Source organism: Cervus elaphus, chromosome 2 (genome assembly GCF_910594005.1).
Source record: "Cervus elaphus chromosome 2, mCerEla1.1, whole genome shotgun sequence".
Taxonomy (NCBI): Eukaryota; Metazoa; Chordata; class Mammalia; order Artiodactyla; family Cervidae; genus Cervus; species Cervus elaphus.
The window spans coordinates 21,155,705-21,180,546 of NC_057816.1; the positions used below are offsets into that span (position 1 = coordinate 21,155,705).

Below are 24,842 nucleotides of genomic sequence, written 5' to 3' on the forward strand. Positions count from 1 at the left end.
CCTGGGACTCGCGGCTCGGATTCGGCGAGGTCCGCGCGCCGCCAAGCTCCAGCGCGTAACCCGGAAACACCGCGGCGTCGCCAAGCAGGTGACCCGAAGGGGAGGGGCGGACTTCTGAGGCTCGGTTAACTCTCGAGGTTACCGAACAGCGAGATAGCTGGATTTTGGGAGAGGCGTTCTAAACGTTCCGTTTACCTCAGGGGAATCAATCTCTTCCCTCTTTTAGAGCCCTCTACCCCGATTCCGCCTTTTCCACCGTCCCCTCCTCCCCACTTCACCCCACCCGACTCCGCAGCAGTCTCCCTGGAGTCTGACAAGCGCAGTTTCCGTATAAAGACCCGTATAAAGCGCAGTCCTTTCCCTGGCTTCCTAGGCTCTCTGATTTGACCCATTGTGTGTCTCAGACCAGCGCTTGCCAACGTGACTCTCAAACTGATTCCGCCACTCCGACTTCCTTGCTAGAAGCAGCCCTCGCTTAAGCTCAAATGCTCCCTTCTACTCCCTTCCCATAATCTTAACCCTTCAGTGCTGTTTTGTTCACATACCTGGGAAAAAACGTTCTAGGGCTTTGGGAATTCTTGAGGGTGAGGCCTAGAAGAGAAAAAGGGTAGAGGTCTTCACAGCCCAAGGTCCCAGTCACCTCCCTGCAACCTGTGTAAAGCAACTTGTCCTTCCAAGTCCTGAGCGTTCTATACCCCACCTCATGCAAATAGAAAGGTGACAGATTTAATTTACACGATTTCTTAAATTCAGGATTGAGAGGGAGAATATGATCTTTAACCTTTTCCTCCAAACTTCAGTTATCCCTTACTCTTACCACCTTTTTCCTAGGACCTGTGCACTTTGGATTGTTGAGGTAAAAGGAATAAACAGAGGAGAAGATGGCAGAAGTCCTTTTGCAAAGGTCTGAATGACCCTACCCCTAGATCTCCAGTGTCTGAACACGGCTTTAGCGCACATTCTTTTCTCATGAACAAAATATCCCATTTTGTGGTTTGGTCATCTCATCGCTGCATGTCTTTTTCATTGGCATTGAATCTCTACTTTGTCTTAGAAACAAGAGTGGACAGAATCATTTTTCTTAACCATTGCTTTGCTCATTCAGCAAACTCCTTACACACATCCCTTATTAATTTCTTGTCCTTTTTGTTAGAATTTTATCTTTGAAACCCTTTAATAACTTGAAGCATCTATCTCCTGTCGCATTTCAGGTGGAACCGTGTGTTCTAAGTCCTTGTTTTTTGATGGACCACTGCATTTTCTAGCTTTGTCTAGATCTGATTTGATAATCCCCATGATTCCTTAAAATCCATAACCCAGGTCAAGAAAACTTAACCAGGGTCATCTAAACTACAGTAAATGGAAGAAAATCCTATTCTGGCAAAGCAAACTGCATCTTCAAAAAAATGTAGTGAGGAAAATTTCAAACATATGGAAAAAATGCAGCTACATGACCTCAGTGCCCAGCTCCAACAATTATTAACTTCTGGCCATTCTACGTATGGGTGTGACAGTTGGACCATAAAGAAGGCTGAGCACTGAAGAATTGATGCTTTTTGAACTGTGGTGTTGCAGAAGACTCTTGAGAGTCCCTTGGACTGCAAAGAGATCAAATCAGTCAATCCTAAAGGTGATCAGTTCTGAATATTCATTGGAAGAACTGATTCTAAAGCTGAAGCTCCAGTACTTTGGCCACCTGATGCGAAGAGCTGACTCACTGGAAAAGATCCTGATGCTGGGGAAGATTGAAGACAGGAGGAGGAGGAGATGACTGAGGATGAGATGGTTGAATGGCCTCACGACTCAATGGACATGAGTTTGAGCAAGCTCCTGGAAATGGTGAAGGACAGGGAAGTCTGGCGTGCTGCAGTCCATAGGGTTGCAAGGAGTCGGACACAACTGAGAGACTGCATAGCAATCTCATTACTTCTATATCACTATCCACATAACTCCTGTATTTATTTGAAGCACATATCAAGCATCAAAAATCTACAAATATATCAGTATGATTTCTAAAAACATAAAGGACTTTTAAAAAGCATAACCACAATCTAATCATATCTAAAATATTTAATGTAGTTCCTTGTTTTCTACTTGTGCATAGTTGTTTTTTTTTTTTTTCCTTTACTGTGCTTGTATAACCTAGGATCCTATCCAGTTCACACGTTGTGACTGGTTGATAGTTGTGATTGGTTCAAGCTTCTCTCATTCTACACGTTCCACCTCCATATTTCTCCCTTGCATTTCCTTTGAAGGAGCCTGGTTGTTGGTCCTGTGGTGTTTCACATAATCTGAATTTTGCTGATTGTGTTTAAGTGATGGAGATTAACATAGCTTCCTTACCTTTTGGTAGTAACACAGCCCTTTTCCAGATGCTTTCCCTGATTCAGCCTAACTGGTTTAATTAACCCATCTGTGTCTTTGTACATTCAAATATTGCTTTCAATTAGTTACATACTAATCACTCCTTTGTGATATCTTTGCTTACCTCAGCCCTTTGTTGACATATTCAAACTCCTTCAACCGTAGCCCTCTCTTAATTCTTACTTGCATGTGTGTGGCTAATAGTGTAAGGAATAAGTGAGAATGAGATCTTCCAGGAGAGAAGAGAGAGTGAATTAGAAGGCAGCTGCTCTCTTCTTCAAAGTCTCATCTGTTGAACTCTGGGAGACTGACCTAACCTGTTCCTGCTCCTGCCACTTTCTTGCCTTTCAACGTTGCTGGTCCCTGGAGAGTCGTTCTTCCCCCCCACCCCCTTAAAGAGCTTAAATAATTTTGTTACTTCCTCTATTCATTTTATGTGAGATAATTTCAAAAACCTACAATTTCAATCCTTCCTCTCTCCTGAGTTTCTAAAATGCATATTCTAATTTCTACGTGGATATCTTTTCATCTTTCCAAATGCAACATGTCTGAAACACTACTCATCTTTCCCCTCTGGATTCACCCGTGTGATTTCCAAGGGTGAATGGTATTGTCATCTCCTTGTATTTTCACTCCTGATGGGATGATCATTTTTCACTCTTTCTCATCCCCATCTATCTCTTAAATACTAAGTTCTGTCATTTTGTTCCCTTGTAAAGTCTCATCTCTTCCTTACATATCTTTTTCCCACTAATTACTAGTTCAGCCCTAATTATTTTGTTCTTGGATTCTTTCAGAGACATTTAATAATACTGAAGGATATGGCATAGAAGCTAAGACTGTAAGCTATGGGATCATGTTATCTGGGCTCAAATTCTGACTCCTCCACTCCCTGGATTTGTGACCTGGGCAGGTTATGTAGATTCTGTTTTCTCATTTTTAAAATGGAGATGATAATTTGACTTCCTTCATATGGTTTTTGTGAGAATTAAATGAGAAAAGCTAGCATAGTGTCTATGCAATAATAGCTCACTGTATATAAATAATGTATATTATTCTTTAGTCTATAAAATTCCTTATTATTCTTATTAGAAAAATAGCTCTTGGCCTTCCCTTTTATTCTCTTGGCTCAGTCCATCCTGTATGTCATTGCCATATGAGTCTAAAACATTAATCAAGTTATTCTGCTTAAGCACCTGCAGTGGTCTCTGTCAGAGTACAGTCAGCCTTCCTGGGACTCTGCACCATTGAGCCATTATGCCTTTTCAGCCTATTTCCCAGGTACCCTCTACTCAAGCTTCTAGTTAGTCTTCTGTCTTCACTCTCCTCAAAGCTACTTGGTTTGTTTAACTTTGGATTTCCTTACTCTGCATCATTTTGAGCCATCATGCCTTTTCAGCCTGCTTTTCCAGGTCCTAGGATTTCCTTACCTTATCTAAATTATCCTCTTCTCTCAAATCCTATACCTCTTGAATGTTCATCTCCAATTTATCCCTTCCACTAAGCCAGCCCTGATTACTTTCAGCCTTTGGAATCTGACCTGTTTTTAAATTCATAAAGCACTTACTTTTATTTCTTATTTAACATCTAAAATACCTAGACTGAGACTGTTAATATTCTGTTTGGTTTAATCTTATCTTTTCATCCCAAGGTGCTCATTCCATTCTAGTCTTACTTTTTGATACTTCATAATAGGAGCCCTTCACCAGTCTGCTTACTGAGCATTCACATATCAGCAGTGAAGGATGCTGATGATACGGATGATATCATCATCCATATGTATGTATGCCAAGGATGTACATTTCTCCTAGTGCTTATATAGGGCCTTCTTTGCTCACTTCTCTTTCTCTCCTTTTTTTTTTAGCAGTCACAAAGGCAGTGGTTGCAAAGGAAACAGTGAAGAGTCAGAAATCAGGAGACCAGAGTTCTGTTCCCAGTAAGTTGCTATCATAATTGGGACAAGTTAGTTTCTCTGTGTTTGTTTTCTCAGTTATTAAATGGAATTACATTAGATATTATGTTAATTGCTTTCAGTTCTCAAATCCTTTCATTTTAAATCTATTTAAAGGGCCAACTCAAGTATGTTATTCCCAATCATTCTTATTTATATCCTAAGCCCTGGTACTCATACCACGCTTTTTATTCTTATTACTTTTCCAAGTATGTATTTCTTATCCTCCCAAGAAGATTCAGCTCTTTAAGGGCAGTATATGCATACATGTCTCATATTTGGTATTATTTACCACAACTATCAAAGCTATGTGTATAATGAAATTAAGTATTGTTGAATTAAATTATTATGGGGATGGGAAGACTCTTCCACCAGCAAAGGAGACTCCAGAATGTAGAGGCTCCGCATCCCTACATTATCATCCCATCTTATAGTGTCCTATTCTTTTCTAATTGTAGATACACAGTATGAGGTTCTGTGTTTGGTTTTCAGCAATTTCAGCCCTTAGCTCCAGGAGGAGCTAAAGGTCTGCATGGCACACGTAGAAGCTTCCAGTCATTTATGTGGTCCTTGAGCTGGAAATTTCAAATCCCCAAAGTCATCCTTTTACCACATTGTCTGATGTCAGGGAATGTTTGATGGGAGGATTCCTACATGCTGTCTCTCATGAGTCCTTTGTCCCTCTTCAAGCGGAACAGCACGCTGCTCCCAGGGACTGAGGTCATTGTGTGAGGCAGGCTTGGGTCTCCTTTAGTAAACATTCTCTTTAGGACAAAACAGCTTAATCTCCTTCCCCTTTCTTGAGATATGGATTGTCTCCCGACCTTGTGACTAACATTACCCCTTGTTCCCTTGGTAATGGTTGCTGTACATTTGGTTTTCTCATCTCTATCATTCCCGAAAGAAGTTTCTTGTACTGCAGCCTATATATACTCATAGAAAAATCATTAAAGCACCTTTGCTCCATCAGAGCTTAGGTCCATGGGTCTTTTTTGTCTCTCTCTCTCTCTTTCTCTCTTTCACTTTCTTATCGTCGACTCTGTACCACAAGGTTCCGGTCCATTAAAGGACCCCAACAAATGGCGCCCTAACAGGGACTCTGGTATACGTGGCATATCGGGCGGAGTGACTCAGGGACCTATTGAGGTCGGTAAGTACTAAGGCATGGGTTAAACGGCTGGCCAGCCCCATTATTTTTCTACTTTACTTCACCATTTGTTTAAATTTCAGGGATTTCTGGCTTCATGGCAATGAATAGAGGCTTGCCTTGAAACAGTAGTTGAACATAATCCTTAGTTTCCTGATAAATGCAGTTTTGATTTAGAAATTTGGCTCCAGGTCAAAAAAAATGTTAAATGAGCAGCCAAACAAAGGAAAAATATTCCAATTGATCTCTAGCCCCTATGGGCTCTTATTAAAGCTGTAATTCTGCCATTTCAAGGTACATTCTCGCCCTTCCAATATTCAGCAACAGACAGAACACTTATTACATAAATATAAATTAAATGATTAAACTTTACAAAAGGCCCAATTAAAACAATACAAAATATCTCAAAATTTTCTTACTAGCCCTGTCCCGGCTGCTCCAAATGCTTCTCCTCTGCCAACAGTCACAACTCCAGAAGTCTCTCATTTGTTAGAACCTAATGAAAAGTTATGCTAATTTTTAAACTAGATTAGAAGCTGCTATTTCCCGTACTATAATCAGAGAAGAAACCAAAAAGCAGCTAGAGAAATTACTTGCTTATGAAAATGCAAATCAGAAATGTCAAAGAGCTATAGCTGCAATTTGTAAGACTAAGATTATTATTATTTGAAAGCTTGTCGCAATCTAGAATCAAAAACTCAAAAGATGCAAATGCTGGTTGAGGCAATGGCTGCTACCTTTAGAAAGGAAAATAAAGGATGCTTTAATTGTGGAGATGAAAATCATTTAAAAAGGGACTGCCCTAAGAAGGCTAATAAAATACCAAAAAATTTGCCCTCGCTGCCGTAAAAGAATGCACTGGGCCAAAAGTTGTAAATTTAAATTTGATATTGATAGAAAACCTATTCCAAGAAACTCCAAACAGGAGCAAATTCTATCTTTTCCCTCAAACCCTCAACATCTAGCAGTGCTGCCATCAATATACCAGCCCTAAATGATTTTTTCCTTTACCCTCAAACAGTCCCTACTAGAGTGCCTACCGGACTTTTTGGACCCCTGCCCCCACAAACTTTTGGTCTTTTGTTTGGCCGATCTAGTCTGACTTCTAAAAAAATTACTGTTCACCCTAAAATAATTGATTCAAATTATAAAAGAGAGATTCAAATTCTGATGTCATCTCAGATTCTATGACAATTCAAAAAGGGGGACAAAATTGCTCAATTACTTCTTTTACCTTACATTTCTATTAATTCCTCTAATAATGTACACAGATGGGTTTGACAGTACAGATCAAAAACAATCTTTGTGGACATCATTAGTATCTGAGTATGCCCGACCAAATATAAATATCAAAATTAATGGTAAAAGATTTTCTGGTCTCCTCGACACTGAATCTGATATTACTATTATTTCCAAACATTTATGGCCCAAATCCTGGCCTGTACAAAAGGTCTCTTGCCAAATTACAAAAATTTCTCAAACTAAAGTACAAAAAGTTTATCAAAGTGTTCAAATATACTCATGTGAGAGACCAGAAGGCCAACCTACAACATTAAAACCTTATGTGATAAATGTACCCTTTAATGTAATAGGAAAGAACTTACTTATACAATGACAAACTCAGATATACATTCCACATATTTCCTAGGGGCCACTGCTCATTTAACAAACAAAACAATTATTAAAATAACTAAAAAAAATTATGAGCCTATTTAGACAAAGCAATGGCCCCTTACGAAAGAAAAATTACAAGCTACTAAAGAACTTATAAACACACAATTAAAATTGAAACATATTGAAGAATCTTGCTCTTTTTAGAACTCTATTTTTGTTATAAAAAGAAAACATAACAAATGGTGTCTCTTAACAGAGTTTAGAAAAGTTAATTCTTTTATGAAACCTATGGGTACATTACAACCAGAGATCCCATCACCTATTACTATTCCTCAAAATTGACACATTATTATTACTGATTCACAAGATTGCTTTTTAAATATACCTTTACACCCTTTAGACTGGGAGAGATTCACTTTCTCTCTCCCTTATCCTAATCATACCGGGCCTCATAAAAGATTTCAATAGACTATGTTACCTCAAGATATGCTTAAAAATCCTGCTACTGCTGCTGCTAAGTCACTTCGGTCGTGTCCTAATCCATGCGACCCCATCGATGTCAGCCCGCCAGGCTCCCCCGTCCCTGGGATTCTCCAGACGAGTACTGAAATAAGATGCCATTGCTGTCTCCCTAACAGTCCTAGTATTTGTCAGAATTTTGTAGCCAAGGCTTTACTTCCTATGTGACAACAATTCCCTCATACATATATCATTAATAATATACTATAGCTACAAAAAAAATGATATTTTTGACACTGAATGGCTATGATATTCTTTAGACTCCAAAAAAAACTGATGAAAATAAAATCTTTTTAAAATTATAAAACCGGTTCTTCTTGCACGTACAGTTAAGAAAAGGTTAACTTGTTAAAATATTTTTTTTTTTTTTGAGCTCCAGTTCTGCCTGAGAAACAAAAATAGGCCAAAAGAAAACCTTAAGTTAATTCTTATCATGTCCTTGGGATACACAGCCCACTCTATCTAGGACTCCAGCCATTAACAAATTGGTGGAGCTCAAAATAAATAAATAAAACAAAAAGATATTTTAAATTTCAAACAGAAAACTATGCCTATGTATCTAAAATTATCTATGTCTCAATGTATGTCTTTGTTTTTAGATAGTGTGGAGTTAATGAGCTCTATTTAGATTCAGCTTTACATGAACTAAAGGGTGTTCAATGTTGGGTATAATGTTTATTTAAATGTGAATGTGATTTAAATATAATTATTTGTTAATCTAGTTGAGACATGTCTTGAGTCATCAACATTATATAATACTTTTATTATGCCTTGGTTTAAGGTAAACTAAGTTTGTCAACAAAAAGGTAACTCTTTATATATACACAAATATATAGATGAGATAAAAACTTTTAAATAAGCTCTTAAAAATAATTGTATTTTTGATAAAATGACCTATTATCTATAATCTGGAGCCGTCTCTTGAGATTAGAGTGACTTAGGTTTGTAGAGTTGTGCTGAACCAAATAGTAGAAGTTTGTTAAATGGCTGGGTCACTTCCAAATGAAGTAAGATTCTAAAGCGTTAATTGCTGAACATTGGCTTACTCTTAAAAGGGGCTTTTCTTGCAAAAGAGCTGAAGAGATTTTGAGCTGTTAATGAATATAAATATATATTTATATAAAAATAGATATATATAATATAATATGATTTGAAAAATATGTTCAACAGTCTATAAAATGCTAACATACAAGACATTTCATGGTTGCTATAAAAAAGTAAAATATATGCTTTTAATAAAAAGATATAAAAAATGGCAAATAAAATGATGAATACAAAAATATTTTTTTAATTGTTAAAACATTTATTATAAAATAAAGTGGTATTTACATAAGCTTTACTAGACTAGTTTTTCATTGTCGTTCTAGCTACAGCAAATGTTCTTTCTCCAAATTAAACCAAATTAGAAACAAGAAAAAAATTCTAAAAAAACAATATTTAACAAAATTAACTTTGGTCAACAGATACATTCAGACTACAAATATATTAAAAAATGCAGTTGAAATGCCTGGGTAGATCACAATAAAAACCACAAAGTATGGTATGTTTATTTAAAATAAACATTATATTTGTTTATTATGCTATCATACTTTGTTTTGGCCTTTTAACTTTTAAAGATATTTAGTGCTGAAATTTTAAAAAGGCTTATGACAAATGAAAGAAAATTTTATGACAAATTGATGTAACTCATTGTCCTGAACTTTCTTCCTCTTCCCTCTTACATGTCGATCAATACAAATTCTTCTTTTCTAGGGACAACACCTCTCTAAGGTAAGACTACACAACATGTTATAACCCACCTATCAACTTACTTTACGATAATGAAAACACCTAATTCTATAAAAACAGACAATGACTCTGCCTATATTTCTAAGCAGTTCAAACAATTTTTACATTCATTCTCTATTAAACAGATTACAGACATTCCTTATAGTCCACAAACACAAGACATGATTAGACAAACACATTACACACTGTAACTACAAATAAAAAATTAAATAAAAAAAAATACACAAGAACACTTTTGTCTTCCTTGTCCAGAGCAAACTTTGCTAGATTCTGGTGTAATGTAGTCTTTAAGCCTATAACTATTGTTGGTGTGACTATTTCTGTTCCCAATGTGTAAGATTCTTAAAGGAGGGCGAAAACGACATTAAAAAAAAAAAAAAAAGACACCATTTCCCGAATAGATTATTTGTTCCTAAAAATATCAGAAATGTAAAATGTTTGCCTTCTTTTCAGGTCTGTCTTAAAAGTGTAGTCATCCTCTTTAACACACTGAACAGTGAGATTCAACAGTTGCTAAGCTGCATTTCTTTTTCAAAGACAAGGTCAAATATATTTAGATGTAAACAACATTTCATTTGTCAAGTTGTTCTACATCACCTTTTTAATAATTTTACTTAAGAAAAAATATTTGAATGGTTACTCCTAATCCTTTGCCCCAAATAACACAAACCACAGCCAAATACCAGTCCCAAACAGATTTCTAAATGATTTTTTTTCTTTTAGACGAAAATATTTCCTAAAAATGTTTTCATCATTATCACTTTCCTCTCTTTTTATAACTATTGTTAATATAGCCTTATTTGTTTTAAAGTTTTTAAACTTACCACAAAGAGATGTTTTGACAAAAACAAACAAAAAAAAAGTTTTAAAACATTATAAGACACCTCCTTTCCTTTGCCCATTTGATATCAAGATGGGTTAACTAATCAATAAAAATCTAAAAACTAATCTTACAGAAAAAGGATATGCTTCTATTTCTCCAGATAGATCCAACGAGCTCACATGACTTCCTCTTCAAAAGATTCAACCCCCACATTCAGACTAGAAATGAAACAACAAAAAACCCAAAAAAAAAAAAAAATTCCAATATAAGCCATGGCGACATTAAAAATTTCCAAAAAACGCCACACTCGACGTCATCGACCTTATGATCTCCCTACTTGGAGACAGATAAAAACCCTTACTAATTAAACTAAAAACCTGATTTCTCAACAGAGAATGCCTCAAAATCCTAAAAATATTTTTCTTCGCTATGCTTGCTTTGCTTGCTTTTGCTTCCCCCGCTCAGGCTGACCTGATTGATCACACTTACTGGGCTTATATACCTAACCCCCCTTTTTTATTGTAGGTTGTAAAATAGACAGATATAAAACCAATCACATCCACTAATGAGTCAACACATATGCCCCCTCCTTGGAACTGGAGGGGCCCTCTCATCCTGAAAAAAAAGAAAAACTAATTAATATCGTTCTAGGTTATGAAGTCCTTCCTTTATGTATGGGCCCAACAAAATTATGTATTAACGTTAGTCGACAAACTTGGGCTTTCGTCCTGCCTCCAAAAAAAATTTTCGGACACTGCTTAGATTATTTACTGCCCTTTCTTTGTCAGTAAACCATGTTTATACTACTAAAACTTTAGAAAAAGAACAAAAAACAACATGCCAAGGTTTACTAATAAAAACTTTAAATATATTCCTGTTCATTGAGACAAATGTCAGGCCAAACTAAAAAAATTAATGTTTATAGCTAATCATACAATTGTCAATTAGAGACCCCATAGTATGTGGCTATTGAACTGTTCAGATAATATTAACAATACTATGTATGATTATATTACTCAAGTAACATAAAAGGTTACTAATACTACAATAAAACATTATGACAGAGGACTTCTTGGCTAGCTTGATGATAAAATGGCCCCCACCTTGTCCTTGAATCATGTTTAATAAACAGATTGGGCCTAAACAATGAGACATCTAAAAACTTGCTGCAAACACCGAAAAACTTGGGACTTAGATAAGACATTCCACAGGGACCAATCATAGCTATAACAATTATTTCTTTTGCTATAATCAATCATATTTTATACAAGCCTGTGTTCCATTTCCTTTTGTTATAGCTATAAAAAACTTACAATTCAATAAGACTATATGTTCTGTAACTTACATAAATTACAGATTATGTACTTGTCTTAACTCCCCTATTTCCTTAAAATATGATTCTCTTTTAATTCTTCGATCTCGAAGTAGTCTATGGTTACGAATAAATCTCCAACAGCCCTGAGAAAAAGGTCCCATGGCTGGACTTACTTCCCGGTTGCTTACTAAATTGCTCCGGCGATCTAAATGATTCATTGGATGGCTGATTTTTAGTATTTTGGGATTAATAGCCATTTGCACCACTGCTGCTCTCACTGGTGTTGCTTTACAAACCTCTATTCAGACACATAATTTTATTCAAAATTGGACTAAAGATGCCCATACTATATGGGCCACTCAGACTCAGATAGATGAAAAAATTAAAAAAAAAATACAAAAACTAAAAACAGCCATCAAATGGGTTAGAGATCAATTAACAGATGTACAAAAACAGGTGATGCTAAAATGTAACTGAAATTCTACTCAATTTTGTGTTACTCTTGTTCATTTTAATAATAGTGCCGACAACTGAAAACAAATCAAGTTTCATTTACAAAACATACATGATAATGCCTCTCTGAATGTACAATTATTACAAAAAAAATATTTAAAACCTTTTCTAATAATCTGCCCTCTTCCATTGATATAAAAACTTTAGCTAGACAATTAGCTGATCAATTATCTGGGCTAGACCCACGTAGATGGTTTCAAAGTCTTACTCATAGCATTAGATCTAAAACCATAATTTTGGTGATTGTCTTAACAATTATATTTGTTGTCTACCGTTGCCTTCATACAAAGATTGTCAAAACTAAACAAACTCTGATGGTCAAAACTCTTACAAATATTATAAATAAATAAGGGGGAATTGTCAGGGAATGTTTGACGGGAGGATGCCTACATGCTGTCTCTCATGAGTCCTTTGTCCCTCTTCAAGCGGAACAGCGCACTGCTCCCAGGGGCTGAGGTCATTGTGTGAGGCAGGCTTGGGTCTCCTTTAGTAAACATTCTCCTTAGGACAAAACAGCTTAATCTCCTTCCCCTTTCTTGAGATATGGATTGTCTCCCGACCTTGTGACTAACATTACCCCTTGTTCCCTTGGTAACAGTTGCTGTACATTTGGTTTTCTGATCTCTATCATTCCTGAAAGAAGTTTTTTTGTACTGCAGCCTATATATACTCATCGAAAAATCATTAAAGCACCTTTGCTCCATCAGAGCTTAGGTCCCCGGGTCTTTTTTGTCTCTCTCTCTTTCTCTCTTTCACTTTCTATCATCGACTCCGTACCACAAGGTTCTGGTCCATTAAAGGACCCCAACAGTCTGACACGGGAGTAACTAGGTAATCTTAATTGTTAGATCTCCACATAAAAGTTTCAAAGTATAAAGACACAGTCATCTGATTCTTGTTTCTTGAAAGTGGCTGATTAGGAGTATTGAGTGGAGATACACTGCTTATCTCTATTTCCAGATCTTGGCATGGACTGTCACTGCTCTCTATACTACTGGAAATAGTCATTAGTATCTTTAAATCTAATCAAATTAGAGAGCCAATTCAGAAGCATCAGAACTGATTCAGAAAACTCATCTTTAAAATGCTCTTCCTCTGAAATCATTCTCAGGCTTCCCTGGTAGCTCAGCTGGTAAAGAATCTGCCTGCAGGTGGGAGACCTGGGTTCGATTCCTGGATTGGAAACATCCCCTGGAGGAGGGCATGACAACCCTCTCTAGTATTCTTGCCTGGAGAATCTCCACGCACAGAGGAACCTGGGAGACTGCAGTCCATGGGATCACAAAGAGTGGGACACGACTGAGCGACTAAGCAGAACCATTCTCAGTACCAAAATTTGTATTAGAGATACAGATTCAGTAGGATTGATGATTGATTGATTGAATGATTGACTGAATTTGTTAAGGTGATTATGGACACCCAGAGGTCCCACAGTCAACTGTCTGCAAGCTGGAGGACCAGGAAAGTCTGGTAAAGTTCAGTCTGAGTCCAAAGGCCTGAGAACCAGGATTCTGGGTGCCTGCCCTGGCTCAAGCAGAGAGCACATCTGCCCTTCTTCCACATTTCTGTTCTGTTCAGTGGATTAGATGATGCCCACCCTCATTGGTGAAAGTGATCTTCTTTACCCAGTTTACTGACTCAAATGCTAATCTTTTCTGAAAACATCCTCACAAATGCACCCCGAAGTAACATTTTATCAGCTAGCTGGACACCACCTAGCCTAGTCAGACTGACACAGAAAACCATGTCATCTTCCACATGCACCCCTCCCCCTGCTCAAATGTGACTTCTCCGCCTTATCTCCTGAGCTACACAGTCACATATTTACTGCCCTTTTGCCATCTTTACGAGAACGGCTCACTTAACTCTCAGATGTAATATGTGTGAGTTGAATCATCTCCCCTTTTCATGCCACACGTCGAGGATTCCTCAGTGAGTAGTGATACTTCTACCCAGTGGCATATAGCAAGTACTTGGGAGTCTTTGATATTCAGTCCTCTCTCCCTCCTAGCAGGTCAGTACATTTTCACTCAAAGTATATCGCAGATGCTTCCATTTTTCTGTCTTTACTACTGAAACTCTAATACTAAACACTACACCCATGCACCTCCTAATCAGCGTTCTCACTTCTTCTCTAAACTGTTCTTCCCACAGCAACTAAAGGAAGTCAGTCTCCCTGGTTTCTCATCTCATTAATCTGCAGCCCTCTTCTTCCTTGATTTCCTTGAATAAACATACCCTTTTAACTTGCCTTTGGATCTTTGCATATCCTTCCCAACCACTATTCCACACTGAACAAACATTCGTCCTTCTTTCTCTCAATGGCACCAACTCCAGAGCTTTTCCCTCACCACCTAGTCATTTCGTGTTTCACACCCAGGACCCTCTTGCGATTGTTAATAACACATGGTTTTGGTTTAGTCACGAAGTCGTGTCTGACTCTTGCAACCCCATGGACTGTATTCTGCCCAGCTCCTCAGTCCATGGGATTCTCCAGGCAAGAATACTGGAGTGGCTTGCCAGTTCCTTCTCCCGGGGATCTTCCCGACCCAGGGATCGAACCCGGGTCTCCTGTGCTGCAGGCAGACTCTTTACCGACTGAGCTACGAGGGACATATCAACCTTCTTTCTCAAAACTCTGTAATGACATATATTGAAAAAGAATCTAAAAGAGAGTGGCCATGTGTATAACTGATTCACTATGCTCTACAGCAGAAAGCAACACAACGTTGTAGAGGAACTGTGCATGTGTACTACACTCCAAAAAGTTTTTAAAAAAAGAATCAGTGTGGGCTTACTGATGGCAGAGCTGCAAATCAAAGTGAATTTTACATTTGACCATATTCTGTTTTACTGCCACATACAAGGAGAGAAGACTGCAAGGAGTCCCAAGGACACTGGAAAAGAGAAACATCCAACAGCACTGTCAGACACAAAGCGAAGTGTCATTACTATTTCTGTCATTAAATACAGGTAGTAGGTGTAATTAGTTCTAATGGATTTACAGTCTCTTCACAAAAAGTTCTGTAATTCGGTATTTTAAGAATATACAGTAGGGACTTCCCTGGCGGTCCAGTGGGTAGGACTCTGTGGTCTCACTGCCAAGGGCCAGGATTGATTCCCGGTCAGGGAACTAAACTCCCACAAGCTGTGTGGTGGAGTCAAAAAGAAAAAAATATATACAACAGCACAGCCTCCAAAATTGAAGCATCCAATCATGTTTTATAAGATTATATTGCTGTATCAGAGATCGAACATTACTGTATTTTTCTCATGCATATTTAACTAATTCTCCTATGAATTACTACCAATTGCCACAGTTTAGTTCAACTGTTTGTTTTGTTTAAACAGAAAAGTAGATAATGATATATAATTTCAAATAAACATATATTTTACATATTTTTATGTAAAGTAATGACACATGTGCATGATTAGTTCTCCTGTATTATATTATTATATATACATGATATATATATGTGTGTGTGTGTGTATTTCCCTGCTGTGACTGGGTTGGCTTCCTAAAAAGTTGGTCACTGTCGGGAAAGAAGTAACATAAGAAATTTCCCCAGATCTGGTCGACACAAATTCTGGAAATGAAAAGCACATGCTATCTGTGTTGAACAATGAAGGAAAAAAAATATGAATCAAGCCGAGAAGTCTCATTATACTGTGGATAAAAAGATTCCAAAATCTTCTAGAGAAGAAAGAATGTCACAGAGAAAAGTCTGGGGATAAGGATGACATTAAACTTTCCAGTAGCAACACCAGAAACAGAGTATTAACTATAGTGAAAAAAAAACAAAAAACAAACAATCAAGAAAAACCAACAGGTTTTCTGTTTTCAACACTGTTTCTGAATTTATAGGGAGAAAGCTTTCTAGGATAAGAGTCCACATCCAGGAAAAGTCAACTCAGAGACAAATTTACAGGCACAATAAAAACATTTTCAGACATGCACGGGCTAGAAAATGGACTTCCTCCACCTCCTTTTGCAGGAAGTCACTGGACTGTATGTCCCAGCACATTCAGTAAACCAAGCAAAAGGACCACAGGACGGGAGACTCACAGCTGTAAACGAGGATGGGGGAACTGTGACATGACCTTGGCTGCAGGCGTGCAGCCAGTCCAGGCCAGAACCAGAGACAGTGTGTGTGGGAGAGCGTCTGGGAAAAAAGAAACCAATGGAGTTGTAAGATGGAATTGACTATCTAGAGATATCACTGACATATGACACCTCTGATGAAATAGGTAGGGAAAAAAATTGAAGGTTCCTACATAACGATAGTAGCCAAAAAAGGAAAAAGGCATCTTCAGGGGGAAAAGTTACACACAAAAAAAACTTAATTAAGACTCCCTTGTGGTCCAGTGATTAAGAATCTGCCTTGCAACGTGAGAGACAACGGATTGATCCCTGGTCAGGGAACTAAGATCCCACATACCCACAAGCCATGACTACTGAGCCTGCAAGCCCTGGGGCAGATGTAGTGCAACTAGAGAAAGTCCATGAAACTCAATAAAGACCCAGTGCAACCAAAATATACAACAACAAACCCACATATATAATAATTCAATGATCCACATTATAATAATTCAGTGCTCCACAGTTAACAATACTTGTGTTGTGATAATAATATTAATACTGACCAAACTCTTACACAGTCTCTTACACTGGCAGATTCTTACCACTGAGCCACTTCGGAAGAGAAAATATACAATGAGAAGCAGCAATGCGAGCTTGCTATTTAAAGATATGACAGTTAATGCCCAAATGGACAGTGTTCTCTAGGGTTTGGGGCCAGGGGATTACTGGTTTTCATTATTAGTCTTTCAATATCCTATCTGAATTTAACACAGTCCCTTGTAGCTCAGTTGGGAAAGAATCTGCCTGCAATGCAGGAGACCCAGGTTCGATTCCTGGGTTGGGAATATCCCCTGGAGAAGGAAATGGCAACCCACTCCAGTATTCTTGCCTGGAAAATCTCATGGACAGAGGAGCCTGGTGGGCTACAGTCCACGGGGTCGCAAGAGTCGGACACAACTTAGTGACTACACCACCATCACCATAAGTACTTTAAAAATAAGTGATACAGAGAGGCCCGCTCCCAGAAATTCTGATTCTGTAAGGTTCAGGTTAGGCCTGATAATCTGAAATTTTAAGCCCCATGGGGATCCTGGGAGAGAGGCCTAGCAAAATTACAAGATTTACTTAACAACTTACAGGCAAGGTCAGGACTAGACCACTAGGCTGATGACCCCAGGTTACTGTGTCTTTACAATAGCACTATGGGGTTTTAATAAATTCTCTTTAGAATTTTGCTCAAATATAAGATTACTGGCAAAATTTGGTGCAGACCCACTATATGGATTCCATCTGTGAGCCTAGGGCACAAGAGTAAACCAAGATTACAAGATGAAGTGGGAAATTACAGGAGGTCGAAGGCTCACTGAGCTCCTGAAAATCAGGAAAACCCAATCTGCTTTAAAGGAGAAGGAAGTGGGGAATAAGCAGTAAAGACAGTGAAGAGCAGTGGACAAATGAAATCCCTTATCTGGACAGAAGATCCAGGATGAAAAGGATGGATGTGAAGGTTACCTTTGAATACGAATGCTTTGGTCTGCGAATCCCTGCGTGTCGATCATCACATCAGCTTCATCCAGCACAAACACACGAATCTTAGTCAAATCAATTAATTTTCGCTTGAAACACCAATCCAGGACAGTCCCAGGAGTGCCAATTACAATCTGTTTGGTGACATCCATGCCTCAGGGAACTAGGAGAAAAGGGTTGGAAGGCTTTCTAAGCTGGAAACCACTCTAACTGTCTGGAATTCTAAGTCAGGCAACACATTTCCTATTGGTTTCCCAAGGGCAAACCCTGAAGGTCATTGTGGTTTCTGATTTTACAGAGTGTTAGGAGAAGTCCCTGAGTTTCTTGGTTTACAGTAATGGTAACAGTCCTGAGTAACTGATTCTGCCTCACAGTCATTTAAAAAGCCAGCCTGCAACACCTCCATGGTCCTGCAGGAAAGTGGCACCGCAGTGAAAGGCCTACAGACCCTCCCCAAACGGAGAACCACCACAATGTCCATCAAGAGGTCCCATGAAAAAAATGATGGAATGTTATTCAGCTGGTCCAAAGGAGGATGTGAGGCTATACACACTGACACAAAAAGATGTTTAAGATTCTTACATTTTGGAACAGTATGAAAAAAAATGCTCCCACTTTTTGTCAACACTCAAAAACAAAAAAGCCCACAGATTTGATAACAAAATCATAGTTGTCTTTGGAAATAGGTTTTTGAAAGATGAGAAAGAACAACTTTTACTTTTGAATTTTCTGTGTTTTAAAGACTTTTTTTAAACTATATGCATGTAGCACTTTCATGAAGAAGTAAAACAGTAATAGCTGTTCTGTACTAAACAAGTGAGCCTCCCAGAAGAGAACAGGCAAAAGCACTGAGCCATTGTTCTGGCTGTGGGAGTGACCAGCTAACAGGCACTGGATCTTCATTACATGCTGGAGGTGTACACCATGCTTCATCTCTATCATTTCATTAAATTCCAGTTAATGACTCTATGATACAGGTGCCATTACGTCCTCATTTTAGAGGTGGGAAAGCAGAGAAGGTATTAATATACCATGATTGTTGGTGGAGTCAGGATCTAAAATATGAGCCAGGGTAACTTCCGTGGCAGTCCAGTCATTAAGACTTCACTGCAGGCAGTGCAGGTGTGATCCCTGTCACAGAACTAAGATCCCACATGTCACGGGGCTCAGCCAAAAGAAAAGATGAAATTTAAAAGTTGGCCGCTGCTGCTAAGTCATTCAGTCGTGTCCAACTCTGTGCAACTCCATAGGCGGCAAGCCTACCAGGCTCCTCCGTCCCTGAGATTCTCCAGTCAAGAACACTGGAGTGGGTTGCCATTTCCTTCTCCAATGAATGAAGGTGAAAAGTGAAAGGGAAGTCGCTCAGTTGTGTCCGACTCTTTGTGACCGCATGGACTGAAGCCTATCAGACTCCTCCGTCATTGGGTTTTACCAGGCAACAGTACTGCAGTGGGTTGCTACTGCCTTCTCCTAAAAGTTGGCTAAAAATAAATAAAAGAGTTGACTTAAATATATACAGGTGTATCTCAGCCAGGACTGGCTCACTGGTACATACTTCGATTCCCTCGAATGGCATACATCACTTGAACATCCACACAGAATTTCCCCATCCGTTCGACCACACGGCCAGTTTGCAGAGCCAGTTCATAAGTAGGAGCCAAGCAGAGGCACTGGCAGAAAGATAAGGGGGAAGGAGAAAGATTCATAAGGGCCATTATGCAATTCTGAAATACAATGAAAATTTGTGGCGGGATAGTGGTATTACGTATGAAATAGATAACTGAGAACCCACTACACAGCTCAGGGAATCAGCGCTCTGTGGTCACCTACACGGGGAGGAATCCAGATGAGAGGGGATGGATGTACACGTGGGGCTGGTTCACGCTGCTCTACAGCAGAAACTAACGCGACTGTGTAAAGCAGCCACCCTCCTGTCTGCTCGTCATGTCGGGGTGCTCCGTCAGGTAGGATTCTTTCTGGCCTCATGGACTGGAGCCCACCAGGCTCCTCTGCCCATGGCACTGCCAAGGCAAAAATCCTGGAGTGGATTGCCATTTCCTTCTCCAGGGGATCTTCTTGACCCAGGGACTGAACCCGCGTCTCCTGTGGCTCCAGTTCCAGCCCCTGCTCAGCCACTCTCTGACAACTGTGCCCTCACAGGCGACCTCTCCCTCTCTAAAGCTGCTTCCTTCTGCATTAAGTAGGAGGGACTGGGTCATCTACAGCCTTACAGCCATCACTTCTGAATGCGCACTTTATGTTGAGCATCGTGTTAAAAATGTGTATTATTTCACTCAATCTGCAAGACAATCCTGTGAGGCAGATACCCATTCATCCAATGTTTAAAGAGTGGTTTCTACAGGGCAAGCACCGCGCTTGGTGTCAGGGTTCAAGGGCAAAGTGGACAACTGTGATCCACACCTTTATAGATGTTACTTTTATTAACAAGAAAATGTACTCCAAAAGATTCACTAACTCTCCTAAGGTTTTCAGCTGCTAAGTAGAGAGGCTGGTATTGGAACCAGTTGAACTCTGAAGACTGTGCTCTCAGTCACTACCCTGTACTGCTGCCTATAATCCTATGATTCTAAGAAAGAACATCTATTCTAAATATCATCACAGCATGGCAGCACTACCGCCCATTACTAAAACACCACTGGCACTGCAAGCATTCCCATCTCTCTCAGCCTTTCCTTACCTGTGGAAACAAGTTCAAGGCATTAACTCTGCTGAGCATTGCCAAGACAAAGGCAGCTGTCTTTCCTGTTCCAGACTGGCTCTGGGCGATGAGGTTCTGGGGTCTGTAGGAAAGAGCAGACGCTGGGCATCAACCGAGTATGAGGCCAAAAATGACCACGTTGTAACACCATTTCCCTGGAAACTCACGGATGTGCCAGCATCATGGGGAGAGCCATCTCTTGAATTTTGGATGGTCTATTAAATCCCATTGCATAGATCCCTTTTAGTAACTCTTCCTTGCTGTCAAAAAAAGAAATCAAATACTTGAAGGCTATGATGCATCAGGAGTCTCAGAAATACAAACATGATTAGGCCACTTTGCAACTGGGTATGAAATGTATTAATAATATACCTAAATCTCAACACTCAAACATATACAATCATGCCTGTCCATCTGGAGCACTAAAGCAATAAGTTATGTTATTAGCTTAGACCAAGCACCTTAAGGTGAACTCTCTCTTGAACAAAGAGAAAAAAAAGGGAAAACTCATCTAAGAGAAGTACAATTTTCCAGGAGTGTTTTGCTTTCCATACAAGAAGAAAAGTGATATTTATCATTTATTTCCTTTTAATCAATAACAAACTTCTGTTTTAACTGAAATTTTCAGAGAAGACAAAATTAAATTTAGGTGATTCTTATATCAGTTATATCTAGGAGAAGAAGATGCAACATTAGCTCATTCTTCTAAGCTGGTATTTTAAATGCCTCTTTCCTGGGGAGTGGGGGGGCGGGCTGGTCTCATGACCAGTGTTCAGAAGAGAATAAAGTGAGGTAGAGTGGAATACTTCCACTACAGTGACATGCATAGTTTGGATCTGTTTAATTGGTAGATGAACTGGTAGATTACTAGCAGCCAACTTTTCATCATAGGCAAGCGTCTCCCCATTTAGAAAGAGGGCATCAGGATTTTGGATTTCTCCACATCAGTAACTCTCCCTGTTAAAATACATTTCCTTAATGCCAACTGGTAAATCCCTAGGAAATACAAACCAATTTGAGAAAGTTATTTACATACAATTTGAGACAAAAAGTTAAGGGGTAAAACTTTGTAACTTAGCCCAAGGGATATTTGGGCCACTAAATTTCCTGCTATCTGTATTCTGGCATCATTATTGCTGTTTAGTGGCTAAGCCACGTCCAACTCTTTTGCGGCCCCACGGACTGGACTGCAGCCCATCAGGCTCCTCTGTCCATGGGATTTCCCAGGCAAGAATACTGGAGAGGGTTGCCATGTCCTTCTCCAGGGGATCTTCCCAGCCCAGGGATTAAACCTGTGTCTCCTGCATTGACAGGCAGATTCTTTACCACTGAGCCACCAGGGAAGCCCTATATTCTGGTATGGAGAGTAGCAATGTGGCTGTGTCTGGCTTAGCTATCCCCCATAGCACAGCAAGGTTAAAAATTTTACCATCAGAAAGGTTCTCAAGCCATTGTACAACTCAGATAGCCTCGTGTTCCTCTTTGAGCAATATTTTATTTCCAGGCAAAACGTCCACATCTCAGTTGAATGCTGATTATTAAAACATGAAGGAGAATCTGATGGGTTCATTATTAGCATATTAGTATGTTCTGTGCTACACTTTCTGGCATTTTCCCACACTTAAGGCACAAATACTCACAGCCGAAGCTCTTCAAATGTTTTCACTGAGTAGAGTGGAGAGCTGGGATCCTTTTGTAAGACTTCAACCCGGTGACTCGATTCTACTAAGGACTGCCGGATTAACTTGTTTAACAGTGAATTAGCTGCCAAATCCACTAGAAAAGCAAGGATTAAAAAGGGGATATTGCACGGGAAAAGTCAAGCCTCCCGAATGACATCTAACAAGTTGCTTCCTTCCATTCAGTACATCAAGCAACTGCTCCTGCTGTCATTTTTCTTCTAAAAGAAGGTTCTAGAAAGAATGACACAGCACTGAGAATTCTTTGTTTCTGAGACTCTGCCCTACACCAGACTCTATCTTCAAGCAAGCCTACATCCATTGCCACCAGACCTACTTTGTCCTTGCCACCTGAAAAGTCTTAACCCATTCCTACATATTCTATTTCAATTTTCCTCTAAAGAGGTAATCCCCACTCTGAAGTCAGTGTTTTTTCTGACATTCACTATTCATAAAGAAAACAGAAGCAAAGATGGTTCTTTTCCACTTAAGATATTATTCATTCACATTGTGAAGTCATGATTACATGAACCAGAATGCCAGTAAATACCCACAAATGGATTTATTTCCTACCTACATCATCTTCATCATCTTCTTCGATCCTATCAACAGAACCATCTAAAAGGATGTGAGAAAAAAAACTGTGAAGATAAATGCCAAGCAGAAACGTCTAGCGTATTATCCCAGTTTCTCTTGCTGACTCTACAGTATGCACAAATGGTCAAGCAGCAGAGAAGAGGGTAAAAAGACTGGGAAGGTAGTGGAGGGCCCTCAGTGTTAAGGGAGCTAAAGTTAGGATATGAGGAAAACAGCACTTTTTCAAGGAACTGAGCCCAATCTCCTTTAACAGCACTCACCTGTGTTTGGGATGGTAGCACTCTTGATACCCAGAAGGTTCTTCTGGGAGTGGATGAGGTTTGAAAACTATTGAAAGATACAAATTTCAATCAATATTAGGAAGCAAACCATCAAGCAGCCCAGTGCTGCCCCCTAACAGACTGGAAGGAAGAAAGGGAAGATTCCCCCTCCCAATACTGTTTCTCTTGCAATGTCATGTATAAATGGATTCCTTTGAGGAACTGGTCTCCTGTATGAATTACCCTAAGATTGGAAGGAGACTTTCCGCCGCCCCTGCATGTGAAATTTCTCTTCCTAAGCCTCTGTCTAAATGGGACGGTCCTTGGGGGTCACAGGACAAGCAAAGGAAAGTAGACCGGAAAGCGTGTCGGTAGCTAAGATGAAGATGAAGGTTAGCGGAGGCTCAGAGGTCAAACCGGAAGAATAGGAAAGTCGGGGTCTACTTGGGGCCACCAGCTGCGTTCCCTCCCGGCGCAGGCGTCTTCATTCTGCCCTTTCCAACCCAAGGTCTTGTTCCTCTCGGAGTCTCCCTTCCGGTGGCCCTCTTCCAAGTCCTTGCCACAGCTCCTCTCTACCACCTGACACCCGACTCCAACCGCTACCGGGGCTCCCCCTTCCCCTCCCCAGCACATTGCCCTCCGGAGTGCTGTTCTAGCTCCCACCCGCTGGCCCTCCCCGGCTCGGTGGCGGTTACGTGGCCGTTCAGCCGCTCGCTCTCCGCGGCCCCCGCGTCGCCTCCCCAAAATAACGACGCCATCGCTGCGACGCCTGCTTCCGGCCCCAGCACGTGCGACAGTCACAGGCGCGAGGCAGCACGCGGCCCCACGCAGCGGCCAATGGGCTTTCTTGGGGCCGGGCGGGGCGTGGGGGGCGGGGGGAGAGCCACCTCCCGCCGCGCGCAGGCGCCCTAGCTCTGGGGAGGTGGGAAGAGTCAGGGGCGGGGGGCGTGGTCCGGGGAGGAGGAGGCGGGCGGTAGCTTCCTCACCCGACCGCAGGTGCGCGCCAGGCGTTAGAAATCCGGCACTGGCGCTTCTGTGGTGAATGTTAGAATGTTAGGCGGACCTCTGCTGAGGCAGCAGCCGCGTGGGAGACTCTAAGCGGCAGGAATCTCCGCGCTGATTCGAGAGTCCTACCTCTTCTCCCCCAACACCCTCTCCCCAGACTATTCTCCAGGTGGTGGGGCAGGACCCCCGCACCCCGCTTCAAACTCACATGTCCGCCTTCCCCCGAAATTTCTGCTGCTACGTTGCAAGATGTCAGAAAGGCTAGTGGTGAATGGCATAGGAAAGTGGAGCCAGACCGAGTGAGGTTCACTGGACAAATGGGAAAGATACAGAGAGGAAGTAAAGTTATTCAAATTCTAACTACTGTCCCTGTTACTCGATACCTGTCATGTTTCCAAATACCGGCTTATTTTCATCTTACTTCTGATACGTGCCTCGTGCTGAAACAACGCGGAGAAAACTGTTTCCCCTTTCGTACAACCTTCACCTCCCACCTTCACCTGCACAATCAGGGGTAGATTCTTGCACCAATGACTGCTACATCTGGACAAAAGAAGCAGAATATCTTTTTCTTCGAGTTTTCTAACCGGAATCTTGAGATTTCAATCAGCATCTCTAGAAAAAAGCGCAAAATCCTAGTTATGATCTCTCCGTGGTGCTGAAGCAAGACTCCCCGTTCTTGTTCGGTCACTCAGATATCTCGGTCATTTGTTATGAAACGATCACATTCCTTTTCAGCCCTTCATGTGGAGTCTAATTGTAAATGGTTTCGACTGTCAGTGATAGCTTCCTACTAATTTAACTACGAATAAAATCGGGTCAGGTTCTTTAAATTTAACGTTCTATTATTTTAGCGGACGAGAAATTATCCTCTCTTTTATTCTTGTCCTCGCGCAGGCCCCAGATCATGCCTTGTTGGAGGTGCCTAGAATGTGGCCGG

General features: G+C 40.2%; 1 protein-coding gene across 2 annotated transcripts; it reads right to left on the reverse strand.

Moving 5' to 3' along the window:
• Positions 1–30: 30 nt before the first annotated feature.
• Positions 31–23,786, reverse strand: LOC122675249 (ATP-dependent RNA helicase DDX25-like). Of its 2 annotated transcripts, XM_043873672.1 has the most exons (9): positions 23,315–23,554; positions 22,898–22,964; positions 22,614–22,658; positions 22,002–22,137; positions 20,529–20,621; positions 20,341–20,443; positions 19,198–19,312; positions 546–591; positions 31–157 (listed from the first exon to the last, which is right to left on the reverse strand). In XM_043873672.1, exons 1-9 carry the CDS (start codon positions 23,528–23,530, stop codon positions 139–141), a joined length of 840 nt encoding a protein of 279 aa, XP_043729607.1. In that variant the 5' UTR covers positions 23,531–23,554; the 3' UTR covers positions 31–138. The 2 variants fall into 2 exon arrangements, with proteins under 2 accessions (XP_043729607.1, XP_043729610.1); XM_043873675.1 differs by lacking the exons at positions 31–157; positions 546–591; positions 23,315–23,554 and adding exons at positions 17,044–17,805; positions 23,593–23,786.
• Positions 23,787–24,842: the final 1,056 nt, after the last annotated feature.

Excerpts from the sequence above, each read along its gene's own strand:
- LOC122675249 (XM_043873672.1), bottom strand. The coding sequence starts at position 23,530 with ATGTGCTGGGGAGGGGAAGGGGGAGCCCCGGTAGCGGTTGGAGTCGGG. Across the intron at positions 22,965-23,314 it reads CCGACTTTCCTATTCTTCCG|TTTTCAAACCTCATCCACTC; the intron begins GTTTGACCTCTG and ends ATCTTTCAATAG. Across the intron at positions 592-19,197 it reads TGCCATTCGAGGGAATCGAA|GCCTCACCCTCAAGAATTCC; the intron begins GTATGTACCAGT and ends TTTCTCTTCTAG.